Source organism: Tachyglossus aculeatus, chromosome 17 (genome assembly GCF_015852505.1).
Source record: "Tachyglossus aculeatus isolate mTacAcu1 chromosome 17, mTacAcu1.pri, whole genome shotgun sequence".
Taxonomy (NCBI): Eukaryota; Metazoa; Chordata; class Mammalia; order Monotremata; family Tachyglossidae; genus Tachyglossus; species Tachyglossus aculeatus.
Genome location: NC_052082.1, coordinates 56,541,126 through 56,566,868, shown reverse-complemented (window position 1 = coordinate 56,566,868; position 25,743 = coordinate 56,541,126). Strand labels below are relative to the sequence as shown.

The following is a 25,743-nucleotide window of genomic DNA, read 5'->3' as shown; positions in this document are numbered from 1 at the left end:
TAATCCATCTCCCCTCCCGAGCGGGGCCGGAGGACGGGCCGGGGGCTCCCTGCCCAATGAGCAGGCCGCAGGGAAGGCCCTGGCGTCCATCCCGGCTCTCCCAGGCGCGCCGGGAGCGCGGCTATTCTGGGAATCGGGACAGCTGAGGTTTCGGCAGGTGGGGTGGGGGCGGGAGACGGGGTTGGGGGTGGGAATGGGAAAGGACCGGCCGGGGAAGCAGCTTCTAGAAAGGGCCGGAAAAATCTGGGTTAGGCCAGTGGTAGCCCCTGGACCACCGCGCTGATGACTTCTTTGGTGGGGGGCGGAGGGGTGTCACCGCTTCCAGTACACACCTCTCTCCCCAACCTCTACAGCCCAGCTCTCACGGCAGCCCCCCTGCCCACCAAAAATAATTATAATAATGGCATTTGTTAAGTGCTTACTATGTGCGAAGCACTGTTCTAAGCGCTGGGGGGATACAAGGTGATCAGGTTGTCCCGGCTCCCACGGCAGCCTCCCCTCCCCACCAATAATAATAATAATAATAATAATAATGGCATTTGTTAAGCGCTTACTATGTGCAAAGCACTGTTCTAAGTGCTGGGGGGATACAAGGTGATCAGGTTGTCCCATGGGAGGCTCCCAGTTTTAACCCATTTTACAGATGAGGGAACTGAGGCACAGAGAATAACAATAATAATAATAATAATGATGGCATTTGTTCATTCATTCAATCGTATTTATTCATTCATTCATTCATTCCATCGTATTTATTCATTCATTCATTCATTCAATCGCATTTATTGAGCTCTTACTGTGTGCAGAGCACTGGACTAAGCGCTTGGGAAGTCCAAGTTGGCAACATCTAGAGACGGTCCCTACCCAACAGTGGGCTCACAGTCAAGAAGACTGTTAAGTGCTTACTATGTGCAAAGCACTGTTCTATGCGCTGGGGGGATACAAAGTGATCAGGCTGTCCCACGGTGGGCTCACAGTCTTCATCCCCATTTGGCAGCTGAGGTCACTGAGGCTCAGAGAAGTTGAGTGACTTGCCCAAGGTCACACAGCTGACAGTTGACGGAGCTGGGAAATAAACCACCACCTCCTCCGTGGAGCCTTCCAGAAGAGCCATGAGTATCTGACCTCAAATGATAATAATTACGGTATTTGATAATAATTAATGATGGCATTTGTTCAGCATTTACTAGGTGCCAAGCACTGTTCTAAGCACTGGGGAGGTTACAAGGTGATCAGGTTATCCCACAGTGGGCTTATAGTCTTCATCCCTGTTTTACAGATGAGGTCACTGAGGCCCAGAGAAGTCAAGTGACTGCCCCAAGGTCACTGAGCAGAAAAGTGGCAGAGCCAGGCCAAGCATTTCCCACCCCACCTTCCACCCGCTGTTCCACGGGGCATATAATAATAATAATGCTGGTATTTATTAAGGGCTTACTATGTGCAAAGCACTGTTCTAAGCGCTGGAGTAGATACAAGGTGATCAGGTTGCCCCACGTGGGGCTCACAGTCTCAATCCCCATTTTACAGATGAGGGAACTGAGGCCCAGAATATAATAATAATAATAATGTCATTTATTAAGCGCTTACTATGTGCAAAGCACTGTTCTAAGCACTGGGGAGGTTACAAGGTGATCAGGTTGTCCCATGGGGGGCTCACAGTCTTCATCCCCATTTTACAGATGAGGGAATTGAGGCCCAGAATATAATAATAATAATAATGTCATTTATTAAGCGCTTACTATGTGCAAAGCACTGTTCTAAGCACTAGGGAGGTTACAAGGTGATCAGGTTGTCCCACGGGGGGCTCACAGTCTTCATCCCCATTTTACAGATGAGGGAACTGAGGCCCAGAATATAATAATAATAATGATAATGTCATTTATTAAGCACTTACTATGTGCAAAGCACTGTTCTAAGCTCTGGGGTAGATACAAGGTGATCAGGCTGTCCCACGGGGGGCTCCCAGTCTTCAGCGCTTGACTTTGGGCAAGTCACTTCACTTCTCCGGGCCTCAGTTGCCTCATCTGGAAAATGGGGATGAAGCCTGTGAGCCCCCCGTGGGACAACCTGATCACCTTGTAAACTCCCCAGCGCTTAAAACAGTGCTTAGCACATAGTAAGCGCTTTATAAAATGCCATTATTATTATTATTATCATTATTATTCTCTGTGCCTCAGTGACCTCACCTGTAAAATGGGGATGAGGCCTGTGAGCCCCCCGTGGGACAACCTGATCACCTTGTATCTCCCCCAGCGCTTAGAACAGTGCTTGGCACAGAGTAAGCGCTTAATAAATGCCATCATTACTATTATTCTTCTTCTCTGGGCCTCAGTGACCTCATCTGTAAAGTGGGGATGAAGCCTGTGAGCCCCCCGTGGGACAACCTCATCACCTTGTATCCCCCCCCCCCCCCCCCCCCAGCGCTTAGAACAGCGCTTGGCACCTAGTGAGCGCTTCACAAATACCCCCATCATTAGTATTAGCGTCGAGCCCCTGGGAGCAGCGCCGCCGTAGCGGGCGCTGTCCGGCAGGGGTCGGTGTCGGGGGCGGCGCGGGGCCCGCGGGGCCCAGGGGGCGGCGCTCTAGGCCGCGCGGCTCGTTGTCGGGCCGTGGCTGGTGGAGGCGGGGCTGGGGGGGTGGGCGGCGCTCTAGCCCTCGCGGCTCTCGTTGCTCCTGGCGGGCGGGCAGGCGGGCGCACATGGCGGCGGAGCCTGCGGTGGGAGCGTCGGCCTGGGTCAGGGACCCCTGGCTGGGGGCAGAGGGCAGGGGGCAGGGGCCAGGGCCTGGAGGGGACCCTCACCCCCTACATCCATCACCCTCTTTCTCTCCCCCCTCCCCTCAACCCCTCACCCCCTCCATCCCTCCCCCTCTCCCCCCTGCTCCCCTCACCCCCTCCATCCCTCCCCTGTCCCTCTCACCCCCTTATCCCCTCCATCCCTCCCCATCTCCCCTCACCCCCTCCATCCCCCCGCCCCCCTCCATCCCTTTTCCTCCTCCTCTCACCCCCGTCCCCGTCACCCCCTCCATCTCTCCCCTGCCCCCCTCCATCCCTCCCCATCTTCCTCTCACCCCCTGCGTCCCTCAACCCCTCACCCCCTCCATTCCTCCTCCTCTCACCCCCGTCCCCCTCAACCCCTCACCCCCTCCATCCCTCCCCCTCTTCCTCTCACCCCCTGTCCCCCTCCATCCCTCCCCTGCCTCCCTCCATCCCTCAGCCTCTTCCTCTCACCCCCTGCCTCCCTCACGCCCTCCATCCGTCTCCTGCCCTCCTCACCCCCAAAATCCCTCCCCTGCCTCCTTCCTCCCTCACCCCCAAAATCCCTCCCCTGCCCCCCCACCCTTTTCCTCTCACCCCCTGCTTCCCCCACCCCCTCCATCCCTCACCCCTCCCTCCCCTGCTCCCGTCACCCCCCAAATCCCTCTCCTGCGCCCTCACCCCCTTCCTCTCACCTCCCTGCTCCCCTCCATCCCTCCCCCCCCGCCTCCCTCTGACCCCCTTCCTCTCTCCCCCCGCCCCTGTCCCCCTCATCCTCTGCCTTCCCCCCACTCCCTCGCCCCCTCACCCCCTCCATCCTCCCCTGCCCCCTTCATCCCTCCCCCTCTTCCTCTCACCCCCTGCCCCCCTCATCCCCTCCATCCCTCCCCTACTCCCCTCACCCCCAAATCCCTCCCCTGCCCCCTCACCCCTTCTTCTCTCACCCCCCTGCTCCCCTCCATCCCTCCACCCATCCCCTGCCTCCCTCTGACCCCCTCATCCTCTCCCCCCCACATCCCTCTTCCCCCCTGCCCTCCATCCAGCCATCCCTCCAGCCATCCACCCATCCATCCATCCATCCCTCCATCCATCCACCCATCCATCCCTGCCTCCCTCACAGGCCGAGGAGAAGATGTCCGGCAACGACGTGGAGCGGCTGCTGATCCAGTTCAAGGATGAGGCGGGCGAGGCCCTGGGCTCCCCGTTCGACGTGCCCCTGGACATCACCCCCCAACGCCTGCAGCTCGTCTGCAATGCTCTCCTGCTGCACCAGGTGTGGGGGGGACGGGCCCCCCCAGCCTAGAGGGACAGACAGACAGACAGACAGACATCGCTATCAATAAGGACATAAGGACGGGGGAGCTGGACAAAGGGAGAGAGTCGGGGTGACCAGGAAGGGAGTGGGAGAAAAGGGGGGGCTTAGTCAGGGAAGACCTCTCGGAGGAGATGGGCCTTAGGTAAGGATTTGAAGGAGGGAAGCGGGTTTGAGGAGGGAGGGCATCCCAGGCCAGAGGCGGGATGCGGGGGAGAGGTCGGAGGTGAGATGGACCAGATGGACGCCCGGTGAGAAGGTGGGCTGTGGCGAGGGGATGGACGGCCTTAAAGCCAACTTTGAGGAGTTTATCATCATCAATCGTATTTATTGAGCGCTTACTGTGTGCAGAGCAGTGTACTGAGCGCTTGGGAAGCACAAATTGGCAACATATAGAGACAGTCCCTACCCGACAGTGGGCTCACAGTCTAAAAGGGTTTATCGTTTGATGAGGAGTCCCACGAGGAGTGGGGAGACACGGCCTCAACTGCTCAAACAGCGGACGTTCCCCACCCTCGCTGTCCCCCTCTCCCAAGCGCCTCGTGCCCCCAACAGACTCTCGTCATTCATTCATTCAGTCGTATTTATTTAGCACTTACTGTGTGCAGAGCACTGGACTAAGCGCTTGGGAAGTACACGTTGGCAACGTATAGGGACGGTCCCTACCCAACAGCAGGCTCACAGTCTAGAAATCCAAGTGGGAGGGCGGCACAGAAGGGAGCGGGAAAAGAGGAAACCAGGGTTTAGTCAGGGAAGGCGGGGATCATAATTAATAACAATGGTATTTGTTAAAAGCTCATGGATTGTTGAGGATCGACACCCAACTAAGCACCCCGTAACGTGCTTATCGATGCCTCAACCGTCATAAGGTGCCAACTGTGCCCCAGCACCCGGCCTGCGCCGAATGAACCCCTGCAAATAATAATAATAATGGCATTTATTAAGCGCTTACTATGTGCAAAGCACTGTTCTAAGCGCCGGGGAGGTTACAAGGTGATCAGGTTGTCCCACGGGGGGCTCACGGTCTTCATCCCCATTTTCCAGATGAGGGAACTGAGGCCCAGAGAAGTGACTTGCCCAAAGTCACCCAGCTGACAAGTGGCGGAGCCGGGATTTGAACCCGTGACCTCTGACCCCCAAGCCCGGGCTCTTTCCGCGGCGAGCGGAGATCTTAATCTGTCAGACGCGGGGAGGAAGAGGGAGGACCTCACCCCCGTTTTACGGCTCAATTTTAGAGATGAAATCCGGGTCCGGCCGACGGAGCCCCCCGCCCCGCCGGGCCCCGGGCACCTGTGAGCCCCCGTCGACGGTCAGTCGGTTGTATTTATTGAGCACCCGCTGTGCGCAGAGCGCTGTCCCGAGTGTAGCACAGCAATGCAGCAGGCCCGCTCCCTGCCCTCAAGGAGCTTCCAGTCCAGAGGGCCGGGGTGTGACCTCCAGCCCCCCGCAACCTCCCGCCCCAGGAGGAGCCGCTGCCCCTGGCCTTCTACGTGGACGACGCGGAGATCGTCGCGTCCCTGGGGCAGACGCTGGCGGGGCGGGCGGTGGAGACGGAGAAGGTCCTGGACGTCGTCTACCAGCCCCAGGCCGCCTTCCGCGTGCGGGCCGTCACCCGCTGCACGAGCTCGCTCGAGGGCCACACCGAAGCCGTCATCTCCGTGGCCTTCAGCCCCACCGGAAAGTACGGCCGGGGCCGGGGGCGGGCCGGGGCGGGCGCCGGGGGGCCGGGACGGGGCTGACGGGGGCGTCCACTCCATCCCCAGGTACCTGGCCAGCGGCTCCGGGGACACCACCGTGCGTTTCTGGGACCTGAGCACCGAGACGCCCCTCTACACGGCCCGGGGTGAGTCCCGGGCGCCATCTCGGATCCCTCCCGGTTATCCCCGGCCCCCGCCTCGTTCATTCATTCATCCATCCATCCAATCGTATTTATTGAGCGCTTACTGTGTGCGGAGCGCTGCACTAAGCGCTTGGGAAGTCCAAGTTGGCAGCGTAATAATAATAATAATAATAATGATGGTATTTGTTAAGCGCTTACTATGTGCAAAGCACTGTTCTAAGCGCTGGGGGAGATACAAGGTGATCAGGTTGTCCCACGGGGGGCTCACAGTCTTAATCCCCATTTTACAGATGAGGGAACTGAGGCCCAGAGAAGTGAAGTGACTTGCCCACAGTCACACAGCTGACAAGTGGAGGAGTCGGGATTTGAACCCATGACCTCTGGCTCCAAAGTCCCTGCTCTTTCCACGGAGCCACGCTGCTTCTCTATAGAATAATGATGGTATTCGTTAAGCGCTTACTCTGTGCTAAGCGTTGGGGTGGATACAAGTTCGTGAGGTCGGACACGGTCCCCGGCCCGCGTGAGCCCCCGTTTTACAGGTGGGGAAACCGAGGCCCAGGGAAGGGAAGTGACTTCCCCGAGGTCACCCAGCAGACAAGTTGAGAGTCAGCTTGGCCCCCGACAGGCTCGATTAGTCCTGGGTTCCCGCTACCGTCCCCAAACTCCCCTTTTACCTGCGTGTGTCCAGCACAGTCCCCGGGGACGCGGCTCTGAGCGAGGCGCCCCTCGGGTGACGGGACGTCCCCTCCCCGGCTCTCGCCCCGACAGGCCACAGGCACTGGGTCCTCAGCATCGCCTGGTCCCCGGACGGGAAGAAGCTCGCCTCGGGGTGCAAGAACGGCCAGGTGAGCGGAGGGGGGTGGGACGGGGGGCCGCGAGGGGTCGGCGGGCGACCGGGCCGACGTCCCCGTCTCCGCAGATATTCCTGTGGGACCCGAGGACGGGCAAACAGCTGGGCCGAGCCCTGACCGGGCACAGCAAGTGGATCACCTCCCTGTGTTGGGAACCGCTGCATCTGTAGGTGCCCGTCGCGGGGAGGGACGGGGTGGACCCACAGCGACGTTCGGGGGCTCAGTCGGATTGACTGAGCGCTTACTGCGGGCAGGGCGCCGTACCGGGCCCGCTGCAGCAGTAAGCAGACGCGTTCCCCGCCCACAACGAGCTTGTAGTCTGGAGGGACGGACGTGAATAGAAAGAAATAAATCCGGGAGGCGGACGTCAGTAGGGTGGGGCTGGGAGGTGGGGGACGCGGAAGGGAGTGGGAGAAGAGGGAAGGAGACGGGAAAGACCGTCCCGGCAGGAACCCCGAGGCCCGCTACCTGGCCAGCGCCTCCAAGGACGGCAGCGTCCGCGTGTGGGACTCGTCGTCCGGGCGCTGCCACCGCATCCTGACGGGCCACACGCAGGCCGTCACCTGCCTCCGTTGGGGCGGCGACGGGCTGCTCTACTCCGGCTCCCAGGACCGCACCGTCAAAGTCTGGAGGGCGCACGACGTGAGCGGCGGGCGGCCGGGCGGCCGGGCGGGCGGGCGCGGGGGCCGCGGGGCCGGGCAGCGTGCCATCCTTCCCCTCGCCCCCCAGGGCGTCCTGTGCCGGACGCTGCAGGGCCACGCGCACTGGGTGAACACCCTGGCTCTCAGCACCGACTACGTCCTGCGCACGGCCGCCTTCGAGCCCGCCGACGCCTCCGTCAACCCCCAGGACCTGCGCGGCTCCCGTGAGCGGCCCGGCGGGGCGGGAGGGAGGGGTCGGGGGGCTCCGTTTTGCGGGCCCACTCCGGGCCTCCCCCGGGGTCCGGCCCCGTCCGCCGCGACTTCCAGCCCCCCTCTCCCCCGTGCAGTGCCGGAGTTGAAGCAGAAAGCCCTGGACCGCTACAACCTCGTGCGGGTGAGTGCGCGGTGGGTGGGCCGCCTGCCCTGCCCCTTGGGTGCCCGCGGGCTGACCCGGGCCCGCGCCCCGTCCCTCCGCCCCGCAGGGCCAGGGCCCCGAGCGCCTGGTGTCCGGCTCGGACGACTTCACGCTGTTCCTGTGGGCGCCCGGCGAGGACAAGAAGGCGCGGGGCCGGATGACGGGACACCAGGCCCTCATCAACCAAGTCCTCTTCTCCCCCGACGCCCGCCTCCTCGCCAGTGCCTCCTTCGACAAGTCCGTCAAGCTGTGGGACGGCCGCACGGGCCGGTGAGTGTCGGGCCCCCGAAAAAGGATCCGCTGATGCCGTTAGAAAAGCAGCTTGGCTCAGCGGAGGGAGCCCCGGCTTTGGCGTCAGAGGTCGTGGGTTCAAATCGTCATCGTCATCATCATCAATCGTATTTATTGAGCACTTACTGTGTGCAGAGCACTGGACTGAGCGCTTGGGAAGTCCAAGTTGGCAACATCTACAGTCCCTACCCAACATCATCATCATCATCAGTCGTATTTATTGAGCGCTTACTGTGTGCCGAGCACTGGACTGAGCGCTTGGGAAGTCCAAGTTGGCAACATATACAGTCCCTACCCAACAGCGGGCTCACAGTCTAAAAGGGGGAGGCAGAGAACAAAACCAAACATACTAACAAAATAAAATAAATAGAGATGTACAAGTAAAATGAATAAATGAAATCCCGGCTCTGCCAGTTGTTCAGCTGGGTGACTTTGGGCAAGTCACTTCACTTCTCTCTGCCTCAGTTCCCTCACCTGTAAAATGGGGATGAAGACTGTGAGCCCCCTGTGGGACAACCTGATTGCCTTGTATCCTCCCCAGCGCTTAGAACAGTGCTTGGCACATAGCAAGCGCTTAATAAATGCCATCATTATTATTATTATTATTATCCGGCGATCGGATAGAGCCCGGGCCTGGGACCCGGAAGGACCTGGGTCCTTTCATTCATTCATTCATTCAATCGTATTTATTGAGCGCAGAGCACTGTACTAAGCTCTTGGGAAGTACAAGTCGGCAACATATAGAGCTGGTCCCTCCCCAACAGCGGGCTCACAGTCTAGAAGGGGGAGACGGACAACAAAACATATAACGGGTCCCTGCGTGAACTTGGACAAGTCACTTCCCTTCTCTGGGCCTCAGTTCCCTCATCTGTAAAATGGGGGTGAAGACCGGGAGCCCCATTTGGGACAGGGGCCGTGCCCACCCTGATTACTTGGTACCTGCTCCAGCGCTTGGAACAGTAAGCGCTTAACAAAACACCGTTGTTATTGAGCGCTTACTATGTGCAAAGCACTGTACTAAGCGGCACAGAGATTGTGATAAAGCGGAATTAGCAGATGATAATAATAATGACGATGGTATTTAAGCACTTACTATGTGCCAGGCACTGTTCTTAGCGCTGGGGTAAATACAGGGTGATCAAGTTGTCCCACGTGGGGCTCACAGACTTCATCCCCATTTGACAGATGAGGTCATTGAGGCCCAGAGAAGCTAAGCGACTTGCCCAGAGTCACACAGTCTTCATCCCCATTTGACAGACCAGGTCACTGAAGCCCAGAGAAGCTAAGCGGCTTGCCCAGGGTCACACAGTCTTAATCCCCATTTGACAGATGAGGTCACTGAGGTACGGAGAAGCTAAGCGACTTGCCCAAAGTCACACAGTCTTCATCCCCATTTTACAGATGAGGTCACTGAGGCACAGGAAAGAAAGCTAAGCGACTTGCCCGAAGTCAGTCTTAATCCCCATTTTACAGACGAGATCACTGAGGCACAGAGAAGCTAAGCGACTTGCCCAGAGTCACACAGTCTTCATCCCCATTTGACAGACGAGGTCACTGAAGCCCAGAGAAGCTAAGCGGCTTGCCCAGGGTCACACAGTCTTAATCCCCATTTTACGGACGAGGTCACTGAGGCCCAGAGAAGCTAAGCGGCTTGCCCAGAGTCACACAGTCGTAATCCCCATTTGACAGACGAGGTCACTGAGGCCCAGAGAAGCTAAGTGGCTTGCCCAGAGTCACACAGTCTTAATTCCCATTTGACAGACGAGGTAACTGAGGTACAGAGAAGCTAAGCTACTTGCCCAGAGTCACACAGTCTTCATCCCCATTTTACAGACGAGGTCACTGAGGCACAGGAAAGCTAAGCGACTTGCCCAAAGTCAGTCTTAATCCCCATTTTACGGATGAGGTCACTGAGGCACAGGAAAGCTAAGTGACTTGCCCAAAGTCAGTATTAATCCCCATTTGACAGACGAGGTCACTGAGGCACAGAGAAGCTAAGCGACTTGCCCAGAGTTACAGAGTCTTCATCCCCATTTTACAGACGAGGTCACTGAGATACAGAGAAGCGACTTGCCCAAAGTCACACAGCCTTCATCCCCATTTTACACACGAGGACACTGAGGCACAGAGAAGCTAAGCAACTTGCCCAGAGTCACACAGTCTTCATCCCCATTTTACAGACGAGGTCACTGAGATACAGAGAAGCGACTTGCCCAAAGTCACACAGCCTTCATCCCCAATTTACACACGAGGACACTGAGGCACAGAGAAGCTAAGCGCCTTGCCCAGAACCACACAGTCTTCATCCCCATTTTACAGACGAGGTCACTGAGGCCCAGAGAAGCTAAGGGACTTGCCCAAGCTCACACAGCAGACGGGTGGCGGAGCCGGGATTAGAACCCGCATCCTCTGACTCCCAAGCCCGGGCTCTTTCCCCTGATCCCCGCTGCTTCTCGGCTACGCTCCTTCATTCATTTGGTCGTATTTATTGAGCGCTTACTGCGTGCCGAGCACTGTACTAAGCGCTTGGGAAGTACACATAGAGACAGCGAGCTTGCAGTTTGGGGTCAGGGTGGTTGGGTGAACCGGGGGGGGGGTCCGCAAGTTCATTCAATTGTATCTATTGGGCGCTTACTATGTGCAAAGCACTGTACTAAGTGCTCGGGAGAGGACGATACAACAATTAACAGACACAACTAACCGGTTGAGCGGACACGTCCCCTCGCCTCCCGTCCGACGCCGGCCCCCGCGGGAGGCGGGGAAGGGGCAGCGTGCCCCCTCGCCATCATCTCCCTCCGCCCCTCCGTCCCCAGGTACCTGGCATCCCTGCGGGGCCACGTGGCGGCCGTCTATCAGGTAGCCTGGTCCGCCGACAGCCGGCTGCTCGTGAGCGGCAGCAGCGACAGCACGCTCAAAGTCTGGGACGTGAAGGCCGGGAAGCTGAGCGCGGACCTCCCCGGGCACGCCGACGAGGTACGGGGGGGCGGGGGGGACCGACAGGGTGGGTTCCCGGGGCGATCCCGCAGGATTTGCGGAGCACGGCCGCCGAGGAGGGGACGCGGTCCTCGCTAAGATGTCGCGGGCGCAGGTGTTTGCCGTCGACTGGAGCCCCGACGGCCAGAGGGTGGCAAGTGGCGGGAAGGACAAGTGTCTGCGGATGTAAGTGGTCTCCGGGGGGGTCCGGCCGCGCTTGGGGAAGGGGCGGGAGAGGCCGCGGGTCTGCCCCTGTGCCCGCTGGTGGCCTCACCCCGATGGCCCGCGTCCCTTTGACTCGCAGATGGAGGAGGTGAGAGGAGGAGGGGACCCCCCCGTCCAGCGGTAGAGAGGGGACAGACTGGACTCCGGCCCCCTCGGGCCGCACGCCGGGGGAGGCCGCCCAACACCGGACCGTGAAAACTCCGAGGCGCGGCCGGCCCGAAGGAGCCGTCCCCTCCCTCTCGTCGTCCTGCCGACCCCAATAAAAGGCTCCGAGCCGGCCGCCCGCGGGCCAGGGGCCGCGCTCCCGGCCACATTGGCTCCGAAGCCGGGCCCGCCGTCTGTCCTTGGGGAGGCCCGCACGTGTCCCCCACCTCGCCCATCCCGGGGGATCGTGGAATGGCCACCCCCAGGGAGGAAGCATCCGGGCTCCCGGATTGCTCCCCGGGTCCCGCGGGCGGCGGAGGAGTCGGGGTAGCGAATTATCGTTTAATGCGTGGTTCCCGACGGCGGCCGGGGACACCACCGCGGGCTTTCCCGGGGGAGGTGCCACCCGTCTTCCAGCTCGGGGGGCTGCCACCTCGGTTCCTCCTCCTCGCCACCCCCGAAGTGGACGGTCCTCCTCGGCGTCTCCCTGGCCCTCCGCACCGTGACCCGGACGGGGCTGGTCCCGAAGCCTTTCTCGGCCCCGGCCAAGGTGGCGAACTGGGAAGGAGGCGAACGGAGCCGCCTTGGCCCTCCCCGTTCCCGCCCCCAGAGAGCTGGCCCGCCGGCCCCCTCCGCTCCGGGAAGCCCACCTTGTACGGGGGGCACCACTCGCCGGCCCCCGCGGTGTTGGCGGCCCGGACGCCGAGGCAGTACTTGGTGCTGGGCTGCAGGTCCGTCAGCTTGATAGTGGAGCCCGCGACCTGGTTGAAGACCCAGGGGTCCGGGGCGTCCACGGCCCCCAGCCCGTCGGGGGTCTCCAGCACCCGCAGCGTCACCTGGTAGAAACTGACCCGCTGCTTGGCCTCCGGGCCGCTCCAGGTGATCTAGGGGAGAGCGGAGGGACCCGCGGGCCTCGGTTTCCCCTCCCGCTGGGGGACCTGATAACTGCTCCGCTGCTAGTATTCTACGCCAGGCGCCGGACTCGGCGCTGAGGCGGATACAACTAAATCAAGGGGGACACGATCCCCGTCCCACACGGGGCTGTAAAGCGGGAATGATGGAGGAAACCGAGGCCCTCGGCGCTGAGGCGGATACAACTAAATCAAGGGGGACACGATCCCCGTCCCACACGGGGCTGTAAAGCGGGAATGATGGAGGAAACCGAGGCCCTCGGCGCTGAGGCGGATACAACTAAATCAAGGGGGACATGATCCCTCTCCCTCACGGGGCTGTAAAGTGGGAATGGAGGAGACCGAGGCCTGGAGAAGGGAAGCAACTTGCCCAGGGTCACGCGGCGGAGAAGCGGCCTCCGTTGCAAAACGGGGATCGAGACTGAGCCCCATGTGGGACGGGGACCGCCTCCCGCCCGATTCACCTGTATCCACCCCAGCGCTTAGTCCAGTCATTCATTCAATCGTATTTATTGAGCGCTTACCGTGTGCAGAGCACTGGACTGAGCGCTTGGGAAGGACAAGTTGGCAACAACTTGTCCAGCGCTCGGCGCCGATTAAGCGCTTAACAGACACTGTAATCACAGTCGTTATCACTAGAACCCGGGCCCTTTTTGGCCGCCCTTACTGTGCGTGACCTCGAAACTGAGCCCCAACATGGGACGGGGACCGCATCCCACCCGATTCACTTGTATCCACCCCAGCACTTAGTCCATTCAATCGTATTTATTGAGCGCTTACTGTGTGCAGAGCACTGGACTGAGCGCTTGGGAAGGACAAGTTGGCAACAACTTGTCCAGCCCTCGGCACCAATTAAGCGCTTAACGGACACCGTAATTACAACCGTTATCACTAGAACCCGGGCCCTTTTTGGCCGCCCTTACTGTGCGTGACCTCGAGACTGAGCCCTACATGGGACGGGGACCGCGTCCCGCCCGATTCACCTGTATCCACCCCAGCGTCTAGTCCAGTCATTCATTCAGTCGTATTTATTGAGCGCTCACCGTGTGCAGAGCACTGGACTGAGCGCTTGGGAAGGACAAGTTGGCAACAACTTGTCCGGCGCTCGGCACCGATTAAGCGCTTAACGGACACTGTAATGACGATGGTTATCACTAGAACCCGGGCCTTTTTTGGCCGCCCTTAGCGTGTGTGACCTCGATCTCTGCCCGCTCCCAACCTCCCCGGGGTGGCTTCGGCCCGTGGAGAGGCCGGGGGTCCGCGCGCCCCGTCCCACCCCGCCGGGTCAGGGGGTCGCACCGTGGCCGTGACGTCGTCGACGGTGTGCTTGTGGACGAAGGGCGCGTCGGGCACCTCCAGGGCCACGGTGGACTCGGAGGGCGTGGAGGTGGTCTCCGTATCCACGTCGGCGTCGTCCAGGTCCAGGGGCGGCGGGCGGCGGGCCCGGCGGGGGTGGGGGCAGGAGGGCAGCCCACCCAAGTCCGGCCAGCTGCCCGCTGGGGCCAGTTTGAGATCGTACTGGTGGAAGGGGGCGTCCAACAGCGAGGCCCTGGTGGCACTGCTGGCATCCGAGCTGGCGGTCGAGCTGGCGCTAGCCGTATTCCTGGGGGCGGCGGCGGAAAAGAAGGGGGCACGAGTGGGGGCTCCGCGGAGCTGGGTGGGAGGGCACTGACCCGTCCACCATAATCAATCAATTGTATTTATCGAGCGCTTACTGTGTGCAGAGCACTGGACTAAGCGCTTGGGAAGTACAAATTGGCAACATATAGAGATGGTCCCTACCCAACCGCGGGCTCACAGCCACCTGCTGCCCCATAGAGGGATCCCCGAGGGACGGGGACCCTGGGGCCTAGCTCGGGCCTTTCCAATAATAATAATGATGGCATTTATTAAGCGCTTACTATGTGCAAAGCACTGTTCTAAGCGCTGGGGAGGTTACAAGGTGATCAGGTTGTCCCATGTGGGGCTCACAGTCTTAATCCCCATTTTCCAGAAGAGGGAACTGAGGGCCAGAGAAGTGAAGTGACTTGCCCAAGTCACCCAGCTGACAAGTGGCAGGGCCGGGATTTGAACCCACGACCTCCGACTCCAAAGCCCGGGCTCTTTCCACTGAGCCAGGCTGCTTTCCAAGATAACGATGGTATTTGTTACGCGCTTACTCTGTGCACAGCACTGTTCTAAGCACTGGGGAGATACAAGGTGGTCAGGTTGTCCCACCGGGGGCTCACAGTCTTCATCCCAGAAAGCAGCGTGGCTCAGTGGAAAGAGCCCGGGCTTTGGAGTCAGAGGTCATGGGTTTGAATCCCGGCTCCGCCACACGTCTGCTGTGTGGCCTTGGGCAAGTCACTTAACTTCTCTGAGCCTCAGTTACCTCATCTGTAAAATGGGGATGATGACCGTGAGCTCCACGTGGGACAACCTGATCTCTTTGTATCCCCCCAAGCGCGTAGAACAGTGCTTTGCACATAGTAAGCGCTTAACAAATGCCAACATTATTAGAGAAGCAACGTGGGAAAGAGCCCGGGCTTTGGAGTCAGAGGTCATGGGTTCAAATGCTGGCTCTGCCAATTGTCAGCTGTGTGACTTCGGGCAAGTCACCAACTTCTCTGTGCCTCAGTTCCCTCATCTGTAAAATGGGGATTAAGACCGTGAGCCCCCTGTGGGGCAACCTGATCACCTTGTAACCTCCCCAGTGCTTAGAACAGTGCTTTGCACATAGTAAGCACTTTATAAATGCCATCATTATCATTATTATTCATCCCCATTTTCCAGATGAGGGAACTGAGGCCCAGAGAAGTGAAGTGGCTTGCCCAAAGTCACCCAGCTGACAAGTGGCGGGGCCGGGATTTGAACCCACAACCTCCGACTCCAAAGCCCGGCCTCTTTCCACTGAGCCACGCTGCTTTCCAAGATAATGACGGTATTTGTTAAGCGCTTACTCTGTGCACAGTGCTGGGGAGATACAAGGTGAGCAGGTTGTCCCACCGGGGGCTCCCAGTCTTCATCCCCATTGTACAGATGAGGGAACTGAGGCCCAGGGAAGTGAAGTGGCTTGCCTAAAGTCACCCAGCTGACAAGTGGAGGGGCTGGGGTTTGAACCCACAACCTCCGACTCCAAAGCCCGGACTCTTTCCACTGAGCCACGCTGCTTTCCAAGATAACGACGGTATTTGTTAAGCGCTTACTCTGTGTACAGCGCTGGGGAGATACAGGGTGATCAGGTTGTCCCACTGGGGGCTCCCAGTCTTCATCCCCATTGTACAGATGAGGGAACTGAGGCCCAGAGAAGTGAAGTGGCTTGCCTAAAGTCACCCAGCTGACAAGTGGAGGGGCCGGGATCTGAACCCATGACCTCTGACTCCAAAGCCCGGGCTCTTTCCATTGAGCCACGCTGCTTTCCAAGATAACGACGGTATTTCTTAAGCGCTTACTCTGTGCACGGCGCTGGGGAGATACAAGGTGAGCAGGTTGTCCCACCGGGGGCTCCCAGTCTTCATCCCCACTTTCCAGATGAGGGAACTGAGGCCCAGAGAAGTGAAGTGGCTTGTCCAAAGTCACCCAGCTGACAAGTGGCAGGGCCGGGATTTGACCCCGTGACCTCCGACTCCAAAGCCCGGCCTCTTTCCCACGTTGCTTCTCTAATAATGTTGGCATTTGTTAAGCGCTTACTATGTGCAAAGCACTGTTCTACGCGCTTGGGGGGATACAAAGTGATCAGGTTGTCCCACGTGGGGCTCACAGTCTTCATCCCCATTTTACAGATGAGGGAACTGAAGCTCAGAGAAGTTAAGTGACTTGCCCAAGGTCACACAGCAGACATGTGGCGGAGCCGGGATTCGAACCCATGACCTCTGACTCCAAAGCCCGGGCTCTTTCCACTGAGCCACGCTGCTTCTCTAAAATGGGGGGGACAGGGGTGGTTCTTACAGGATAATGGGGTCGTCCTCCTCCCAGATGGTCTCCCTGAAAGCATCTTGGGCCACGCGGCCCTTCGTGGTCCAGCGGTCCTCCGGGGCATCTTCTTGCCTCGCCCCCCACGAGGGCCGATGGGGGGAACGGGGGGCCCTTCGGGGTCGTGCCCCCGGGCTTCTCAGGGCCATTCCCACCCAAGGAGACCCTCCACGACGAGGTCAGGGGTCCCGGGGGGGGTGGGATGGGGCTGTAGTGACCGCCACTGTGACACCCCCTTGGATGCCACAAAGGCAGCATCCCCCTTCCTGATTGGTGGCCGATGAAGATGATATCACAATGGTGATGGGGGGCCCAGGTGGTCCCTCCCCTCCAGCATCCCAGATGGGGATGCGGCTAAATCAATAATATCTACGTTGCCAATGTGTACTTCCCAAGCGCTTAGTCCAGTGCTCTGCACATAGTAAGCGCTCAATAAATGCGATTGATGATGATGAGCCCCGTGGCCCCAGTGGAGATTTCCTGGCACAACCATTGTAATAATAATAATAATGATGATGATGATGGCATTTATTAAGCACTTACTATGTGCAGAGCAGTGTACTAAGCGCTGGGGAACTGACAAGGTGATCAGGTTGTCCCACGGGGGGCTCACGGTCTTAATCCCCATTTTACAGAGGAGGTAACTGATAGAAACACTCTAAGCACTCGCTAAATAATAATAATAATAATAATGATACAAGGTGATCAGGTTGTCCCACGGGGGGGCTCACGGTCTTAATCCCCATTTTACAGAGGAGGTAACTGATAGAAACACTCTAAGCACTCGCTAAATAATAATAATGATGATTATGGCATTTATTAAGCGCTCACTATGCGCACTGTTCTAAGCGCTGGGGGGGTTATAAGGCGATCAGGTTGTCCCACGGGGGGCTCCCAGTCAATCCTTATTTTCCAGATGAGGTCACTGAGGCCCAGAGAAGTGACTTGCCCAAAGTCACCCAGCTGACAGTGGGCGGAGTGGGATTTGAACCCATGACCCCTGACTCCAAAGCTCGGGCTCTTTCCACTGAGCCATGCTGCTTCTCTAAGCAGCGTGTTCTAGTTGTATGCTCTAAATACGACTAATTGCTACCATGTGTGCTAATAACGATGGCATTCATTAAGCGCTTACTATGTGCAAAGCCCTGTTCTAAGCGCTGGGGAGGTTACAAGGTGATGGCATTGTCCCACGGGGGGCTCTCAGTCTTCATCAGCGTGGCTCAGTGGAAAAAGCCCGGTCTTTGGAGTCAGAGGTCATGGGTTCAAATCCTGGCTCCACCACTTGTCAGTTGTGTGACTTTGGGCAAGTCACTTCACTTCTCTGTGCCTCAGTTCCCTCATCTGTAAAATGGGGATGAAGACTGTGAGCCCCACGTGGGACAACGAAATCACTTTGTAACCTCCCCAGCGCTTAGAACAGTGCTTTGCACATAGTAAGCGCTTAATAAATGCCATTATTATTATTATTATCCCCATTTTACACATGAGGTAATGGGCCCAGAGAAGGGAAGTGACTTCCCAAAGTCACACAGCTGACAATTGGCAGAGCCGGAATTTGAACCCATGACCTCGGACTCCAAAGCCTGGGCTCTTTCCACTGAGCCATGCTGCTTTTCTCGTGTTCTAGTCGTATTCTCTAAATACAACTAATCGCTACCGTGTGTGCTAATAAGCACTTGGAAGAGGGTGACCAGCGCTTAGTACAGTGCCTGGCCTGTACGAAGCGCTTAACAAATGCCATGATTAGCACACACATCTGATGTAAAGTGACCGTAAAGCTCAGGGGTTAGAGCACTGGTCCTGTAAACCAGGGGTCATGAGTTCAAATCTCACTAGGGCCTCCTTCACTGTGTTTTTATAGAGAAGCAGTGTGGCTCAGTGGAAAGAGCCCGGGCTTTGGAGTCAGAGGCCATGGGTTCAAATCCCGGTTCCGCCAATTGTCAGCTGGGGGACGTTGGGCAAGTCACTTCACTTCTCTGGGCCTCAGTTCCCTCATCTGTGAAATGGGGATGGAGATTGTGAGCCCCCGGTGGGACAACCTGATCACCTTGTAGCCTCCCCAGCGCTTAGAACAGTGCTTTGCACATAGTAAGCGCTCAATAAATACGATTGATGATGATAAATACGACTAATTGCTACCGTGTGTGCTAATAAGCGCTTGGAAGAGGGTGACCAGCGCTTAGTACAGTGCCTGGCCTGTAGGAAGCGCTTAAATGCCACGATTAGCACACACATCTGATGTAAAGTGACCGTAAAGCTCAGGGGTTAGAGCACTGGTCCTGTAAACCAGGGGTCATGAGTTCAAATCTCACTAGGGCCTCCTTCACTGTGTTTTTATAGAGAAGCAGTGTGGCTCAGTGGAAAGAGCCCGGGCTTTGGAGTCAGAGGCCATGGGTTCAAATCCCGGTTCCGCCAATTGTCAGCTGGGGGACGTTGGGCAAGTCACTTCACTTCTCTGGGCCTCAGTTCCCTCATCTGTGAAATGGGGATGGAGATTGTGAGCCCCCGGTGGGACAACCTGATCACCTTGTAGCCTCCCCAGCGCTTAGAACAGTGCTTTGCACATAGTAAGCGCTCAATAAATACGATTGATGATGATAAATACGACTAATTGCTACCGTGTGTGCTAATAAGCGCTTGGAAGAGGGTGACCAGCGCTTAGTACAGTGCCTGGCCTGTTGGAAGCGCTTAAATGCCACGATTAGCACACACATCTGATGTAAAGTGACCGTAAAGCTCAGGGGTTAGAGCACTGGTCCTGTAAACCAGGGGTCGTGAGTTCAAATCTCACTAGGCCCTCCTTCACTGTGTTTTTATAGAGAAGCAGCGTGGCTCAGTGGAAAGAGCCCGGGCTTTGGAGTCAGAGGCCATGGGTTCAAATCCCAGCTCTGCCAATTGTCAGCTGGGGGACTTTGGGCAAGTCACTGCACTTCTCTGGGCCTCAGTTCCCTCATCTGTGAAATGGGGATGGAGATTGTGAGCCCCCGGTGGGACAAGCTGATCACCTTGTAGCCTCCCCAGCGCTTAGAACAGTGCTTTGCACATAGTAAGCGCTCAATAAATACGATTGATGATGATAAATACGACTAATTGCTACCGTGTGTGCTAATAAGCGCTTGGAAGAGGGTGACCAGCGCTTAGTACAGTGCCTGGCCTGTTGGAAGCGCTTAAATGCCACGATTAGCACACACATCTGATGTAAAGTGACCGTAAAGCTCAGGGGTTAGAGCACTGGTCCTGTAAACCAGGGGTCGTGAGTTCAAATCTCACTAGGCCCTCCTTCACTGTGTTTTTATAGAGAAGCAGCGTGGCTCAGTGGAAAGAGCCCGGGCTTTGGAGTCAGAGGCCATGGGTTCAAATCCCAGCTCTGCCAATTGTCAGCTGGGGGACTTTGGGCAAGTCACTGCACTTCTCTGGGCCTCAGTTCCCTCATCTGTGAAATGGGGATGGAGATTGTGAGCCCCCGGTGGGACAAGCTGATCACCTTGTAGCCTCCCCAGCGCTTAGAACAGTGCTTTGCACATAGTAAGCGCTTAATAAATGCCATTATTATTATTATTATTATTATGAACACAGTCCCTGACCACAAAGCGGAGGAGGGGGGAGGCCGACATGTCCACATGAAAGATTCTCTGTGGGGTAAATGAAGGTGGCTCAGTGGAAAGAGCCCGGGCTTGGGAGTCGGAGGTCGTGGGTTCAAACCCCAGCCCTGCCACTTATAGGCTGTGTGGCCTTGGGCAAGTCACTTGGCTTCTCTGAGCCTCAGTCACCCCATCTGTAAAATGGGGCTGGAGACTGTGAGCCCCGCGTGGGACAGGGACTGTGTCCAACCCAATTTGCTTGTCTCCGCCCCAGCGCTTAGTGCAGTGCCTGGCATGTAGTAAGTTCTTAACCATCATCATCATCAATCGTATTTATTGAGCGCTTACTATGTGCAGAGCACTGTACTAAGCGCTTGGGAAGTACAAATTGGCAACATATGGAGACAGTCCCTACCCAACAGTGGGCTCACAGTCTAAAAGGGGAGGGGGGGCACACAGTAAGCGCTCAATAAATACGATTGATTGAAAAGAGAAGCAGCGTGGCTCGGCGGAAAGAGCCCGGGCTTTGGAGTCAGAGGTCATGGGTTCAAATCCCGGCTCCGCCAATTGTCAGCAGGGTGACTTGGGGCAAGTCACGTCATTCATTCATTCATTCATTCAATCGTATTTATTGAGCGCTTACTGTGTGCAGAGCACTGGACTAAGCCCTTGGAAAATACAAGTTGGCAACATCTAGAGACGGTCCCTACCCAACAGCATACCGCATCTGTAAAATGGGGATAAAGACTGTGAGCCCCATGTGGGACAACCTGATCACCTTGTAACCTCCCCAGCGCTTAGAACAGTGCTTTGCACATAGTAAGCGCTTAATAAATGCCATCATTATTAAAAGAGAAGCAGCGTGGCTCGGCGGAAAAGAGCCCGGGCTTTGGAGTCAGTGGTCATGGGTTCAAATCCCGGCTCTGCCCACTATCAGCTGTGTGAGTTTGGGCCAGTCACTTCGCTTCTCTGGGCCTCAGTTCCCTCAACTTGTACTTCCCAAGCGCTCTGCACGCAGTAAGCGCTCAATAAATAGGATTGAATGAATGAATAAAATGGGGATTGACTGTGCGCCCCCGTGGGGCAACTTGATCACCTTGTATCCCTCCGGCGCTTAGAACAGTGCTTTGCACATAGTAAATACTTAATAAATGCCATTATTATTATTATTATAGGCCTATCCATGTGTGCTGTGGGGCTGGGAGGGAGGATAAATTCATTCATTCAATCGTATTTATTGAGCGCTTACTGTGTGCAGAGCACTGGACTAAGCGCTTGGGAAGTACAAGTTGGCAACTTAAATGAATGAAGGCACAAGTAAGAGCGGAGCAGGTGGGAGTGGGAGAAGCAGCGTGGCTCAGTGGAAAGAGCCCGGGCTTTGGAGTCAGAGTTGTGGGTTCAAATCCTGGCTCTGCCAATTGTCAGCTGTGTGACTTTGGGCAAGTCACTTCACTTCTCTGTGCCTCAGTTCCCACAAGGGGATTAAGATTGTGAGCCCCCCGGGGGACAACCTGATCACCTTGTAACCTCCCCAGCGCTTAGAACAGTGCTTTGCACATAGTAAGCGCTTAATAAATGCCATTATTATTATTATTATTATTATTATTATGAGAGGAGAGTTTAGTCAGAGAAGGCCTCTTGGAGGAGACGGGCCTTCGATAAGGTTTTGAAGTGGGGGAGAGCAGTTATCTGTCCATGAGGATGGAGGGTGATCTATAGATTCATTCATTCATTCAACCTGATCACCTTGTAACCTCCCCAGCGCTTAGAACAGTGCTTTGCACACAGTAAGCGCTTAGCAAATACCATTATTATTATTATTTACTGAGCGCTTACTGTGTGCAGAGCACTGGACTAAGCGCTTGGGAAGTCCAAGTTGGCAACATATAGAGATGGTCCCTACCCGACAACGGGCTCACAGTCGAGACGGGGGATATTAATATAAATAAATTACCGATATATACTTGTGCAATCAATCAATCAATCGTATTTATTGAGCGCTTACTGTGCGCAGAGCACTGGACTAAGCGCTTGGGAAGTCCAAGCTGACAACATCTAGAGACAGTCCCTACCCAACAGTGGGCTCACAGTCTAAAATGGGGGCTCATCAACCAAAAGTACTAACAGAATAAAATCAATAGAATAGCTATGTACAAGTAAAATAAATAAATATCTAGAAGGGGGAGACAGAGAACAAAACCAAACATCCTAACAAAATAAAATCAATAGAATAGATAGGTACAAGTAAAATAAATAAGTATCTAGAAGGGGGAGACAGAGAACAAAACCAAACATCCTAACAAAATAAAATAAATAGAATAGATAGGTACAAGTAAAATAAATAAATACGTAGAAGGGGGAGACAGAGAACAAAACCAAACATCCTAACAAAATAAAATAAATAGAATAGATAGGCACAAGTAAAATAAATAAATATCTAGAAGGGGGAGACAGAGAACAAAACCAAACATCCTAACAAGATAAAATAAATAGAATAGATAGGTACAAGTAAAATAAATAAATATGTAGAAGGGGGAGACAGAGAACAAAACCAAACATCCTAACAAAATAAAATCAATAGAATAGATAGGTACAAGTAAAATAAATAAATATGTAGAAGGGGGAGACAGAGAACAAAACCAAACATCCTAACAAAATAAAATCAATAGAATAGATAGGTACAAGTAAAATAAATAAATATCTAGAAGGGGGAGACAGAGAACAAAACCAAACATATTAACAAAAAAAAAATAAATAGAATAGATAGGTACAAGTAAAATAAATAAATATGTAGAAGGGGGAGACAGAGAACAAAACCAAACATCCTAACAAAATAAAATAAATAGAATAGACAGGTACAAGTAAAATAAATAAATATGTAGAAGGGGGAGACAGAGAACAAAACCAAACATCCTAACAAAATAAAATAAATAGAATAGATAGGTACAAGTAAAATAAATAAATAAATAGAGTAATAAATCTGTACAAACATCTATACATAGTTTATGTATATGTGTCCATAGCAATGGAACCATAAACACTCTCCCAAGCACTTAGCGCACTTAGTAAGCGCTCAATAAATACGACTACTGAATGAGCTCCCCTTCAAGAACTCAGGCTGGCCTCTAGTACGCACTTAGTAAGCGCTCAATAAATACGACTACTGAATGAGCTCCCCTTCAAGAACTCAGGCTGGCCTCTAGTACACACTTAGTAAGCGCTCAATAAATACGACTACTGAATAAGCTCCCCTTCAAGAACTTAGGCTGACCTCCAGTATCTCCTGTTGTCCACAAAAAAAGAAAAGCCCACAAATCCCCATCGGATCGCCCCTCTTTACTGCTGCATTGTCCTCTCCCCAGCGCTCAGCACACAGTAAGCGCCCAATAAATAGCACTGAAGGAAGGAATGAGTGCTCAGCTCACAATGGAGAAGCAGCCTGGTTTAGTAGCAAGAGCCCGGTCGTGGGTTCTAATCCCCCCTTTGCCACTTACCGGCTGTGTGTCTTTGGGCAAGTCGAGTCCCTTCTCTGGGCCTCAGTTCCCTCATCTGTCAAATGGGGATGAAGACCGTGAGCCCCACGTGGGACCACCTGATCACCTTGTATCGCCCCAGCGTTTAGAACAGTGCTTGGCACCTAGTAAGCGCTTAATAAAATACCATCATTATGATTATCAGCTCTGTGACCTTGCGCAAGTCACTTCTCTGGGCCTCAGTTCCCTCATCTGTAAAATGGGGGTGAAGACTGGGAGCCTCACGTGGGACAACCTGATCACCTTGTATCCCCCCAGCCTTTAGAACAGTGCTTGGCACCTAGGAAGCGCTTAACACGGAAAGAGCCCGGGCTTTGGAGTCAGAGGTCGTGGGTTCAAATCCCGCTCCGCCAATTGTCAGCTGCGTGACTTTGGGCGAGTCACTTCACTTCTCTGGGCCTCAGTTCCCTCATCTGAAAAATGGGGATTAAAACTGTGAGCCCCCCGTGGGACAGCTTGATCACCTTGTAACCTCCCCAGTGCTTAGAACAGTGCTTGGTACATAGCGCTTAACAAATACCATCATTACTATTAACAAATACCATCATTATTATTATCAGCTGTGTGACCTTAAGCAAATCACTTCTCTGTGCCTCAGTTCCCTCATCTGTAAAATGGGGGTGAAGATTATGAGCCCCCCGTGGGACAACCTGATCACCTTGTATCCCCCCAGCACTTAGAACAGTGCTTGGCACCTAGTAAGTGCTTAACAAATACCATCATCATTATTATCAGCTGTGTGACCTTGCGCAAATCACTTCTCTGTGCCTCAGTTCCCTCATCTGTAAAATGGGGATTAAGACTGTGAGCCCCCCGTGGGACAACCTGATCACCTTGTATCCCCCCCAGCGCTTAGAACAGTGCTTGGCACATAGTAAGCGCTTAACAAAAGCCATTATTACTATTAACGTCTCTGGGCCTCAGTTCCCTCACCTGTACAATGGGGATGAAGACTGGGAGGCCCCCGTGGGACAACGTGATCACCTTGTATCCCCCCAGCGTTTAGAACAGTGCTTGGCACCTAGTAAGCGCTTAACAAAATACCATCATTATTATTATCAGCTGTGTGACCTTGCGCAAATCACTTCTCTGTGCCTCAGTTCCCTCATCTGTAAAATGGGGGTGAAGATTGTGAATGTCACATGGGACAACCTGATCACCTTGTATCCCCCCAGCGCTTAGAACAGTGCTTGGCACATAGTAAGCACTTAACAAATGCCATCATCATTATTATAATTATTACGGGGATGAAGACTGTGAGCCCCACGTGGGACAACCTGCTTACCTTGTATCTACCCCAGGGCTTAGAACAGTGCTTGGCACATAGTAAGTGCTTGACAAATGGAGAAGCAGCATGGCTCAGTGGAAGGAGCCCGGGCTTTGGAGTCAGAGGTCATGGGTTCAAATCCCAGCACCGCCAGTTGCCAGCTGCGTGACTTTGGGCAAATCACTTCACTTCTCTGGGCCTCAGTGACCTCAGCTGTAAAATGGGGATTAAGACTGTGAACCCCTTGTGGGACAACCTGATCACCTTGTAACTTCCCCAGCGCTTAGAACAGTGCTTTGCACATAGTAAGCGCTTAATAATACTTAATAAATACTCTATTTTATTTGTACATATTTATTCTATGTATTTTATTTTGTTAATATGTTTTGCTTTGTAGTCCGTCTCCCCCTTCTAGACTGTGAGCCCGCTGTTGGGTAGGGACCGTCTCTAGATGTTGCCAACTTGGCCTTCCCAAGCGCTTAGTCCAGTGCTCTGCACACAGTAAGTGCTCAATAAATACGATTGAACGAATGACTGAATGAATGAGTAAATGCTATCATTATTATTATTCTCTGGGCCTCAGTTCCCTCATCTGTCAAATGGGGATGAATAATAATAATAATGGCATTTGGTAAGCGCTGACTATGTGCAAAGCACTGTTCTAAGCGCTGGGGGGATGCAAGGTGATCAGGTTATCCCACATGGGGCTCACAGTCTTAATCCCCATTTTACAGATGAGGTAACTGAGGCGCAGAGAAGTGAAGTGACTTGCCCAAGGTCACACAGCAGACACGTGGAGGAGCTGGGATTCGAACCCATGACCTCTGACTCCAAAGCCCGGGCTCTTTCCACTGAGCCATGCTGCTTCTCTAAGCCTGTGAAGACTGTGAGCCACCAGTGGGACCAAGTGATCAATCAATCAATCGTATTTATTGAGCGCTTACTGTGTGCAATCAATCAATTGTATTTATTGAGCACTTACTGTGTGCAGAGCACTGTACTAAGCGCTTGGGAAGTCCAAGTTGGCAACATATAGAGACAGTCCCTTCCCAACAG

The 25,743-nt window shown here is 54.9% G+C and overlaps 2 protein-coding genes across 2 annotated transcripts; one reads left to right on the top strand and one right to left on the bottom strand.

Moving 5' to 3' along the window:
* The first annotated feature begins 2,683 nt into the window (after positions 1–2,683).
* Positions 2,684–11,615, top strand: NLE1 (notchless homolog 1). The gene is made up of 13 exons (XM_038759232.1): positions 2,684–2,731; positions 3,873–4,025; positions 5,528–5,745; positions 5,828–5,907; positions 6,673–6,749; positions 6,824–6,921; positions 7,205–7,397; positions 7,485–7,620; positions 7,744–7,790; positions 7,879–8,081; positions 10,916–11,075; positions 11,191–11,261; positions 11,380–11,615. Exons 1-13 carry the CDS (start codon positions 2,696–2,698, stop codon positions 11,390–11,392), a joined length of 1,485 nt encoding a protein of 494 aa, XP_038615160.1. The 5' UTR covers positions 2,684–2,695; the 3' UTR covers positions 11,393–11,615.
* Positions 11,616–11,756: 141 nt separating this feature from the next.
* FNDC8 (fibronectin type III domain containing 8) lies at positions 11,757–16,511 on the bottom strand. Its single transcript, XM_038759233.1, has 4 exons — positions 16,283–16,511; positions 13,655–13,958; positions 12,095–12,328; positions 11,757–12,002 (listed from the first exon to the last, which is right to left on the bottom strand). Exons 1-4 carry the CDS (start codon positions 16,453–16,455, stop codon positions 11,787–11,789), a joined length of 927 nt encoding a protein of 308 aa, XP_038615161.1. The 5' UTR covers positions 16,456–16,511; the 3' UTR covers positions 11,757–11,786.
* Between the last annotated feature and the right edge of the window lie 9,232 nt (positions 16,512–25,743).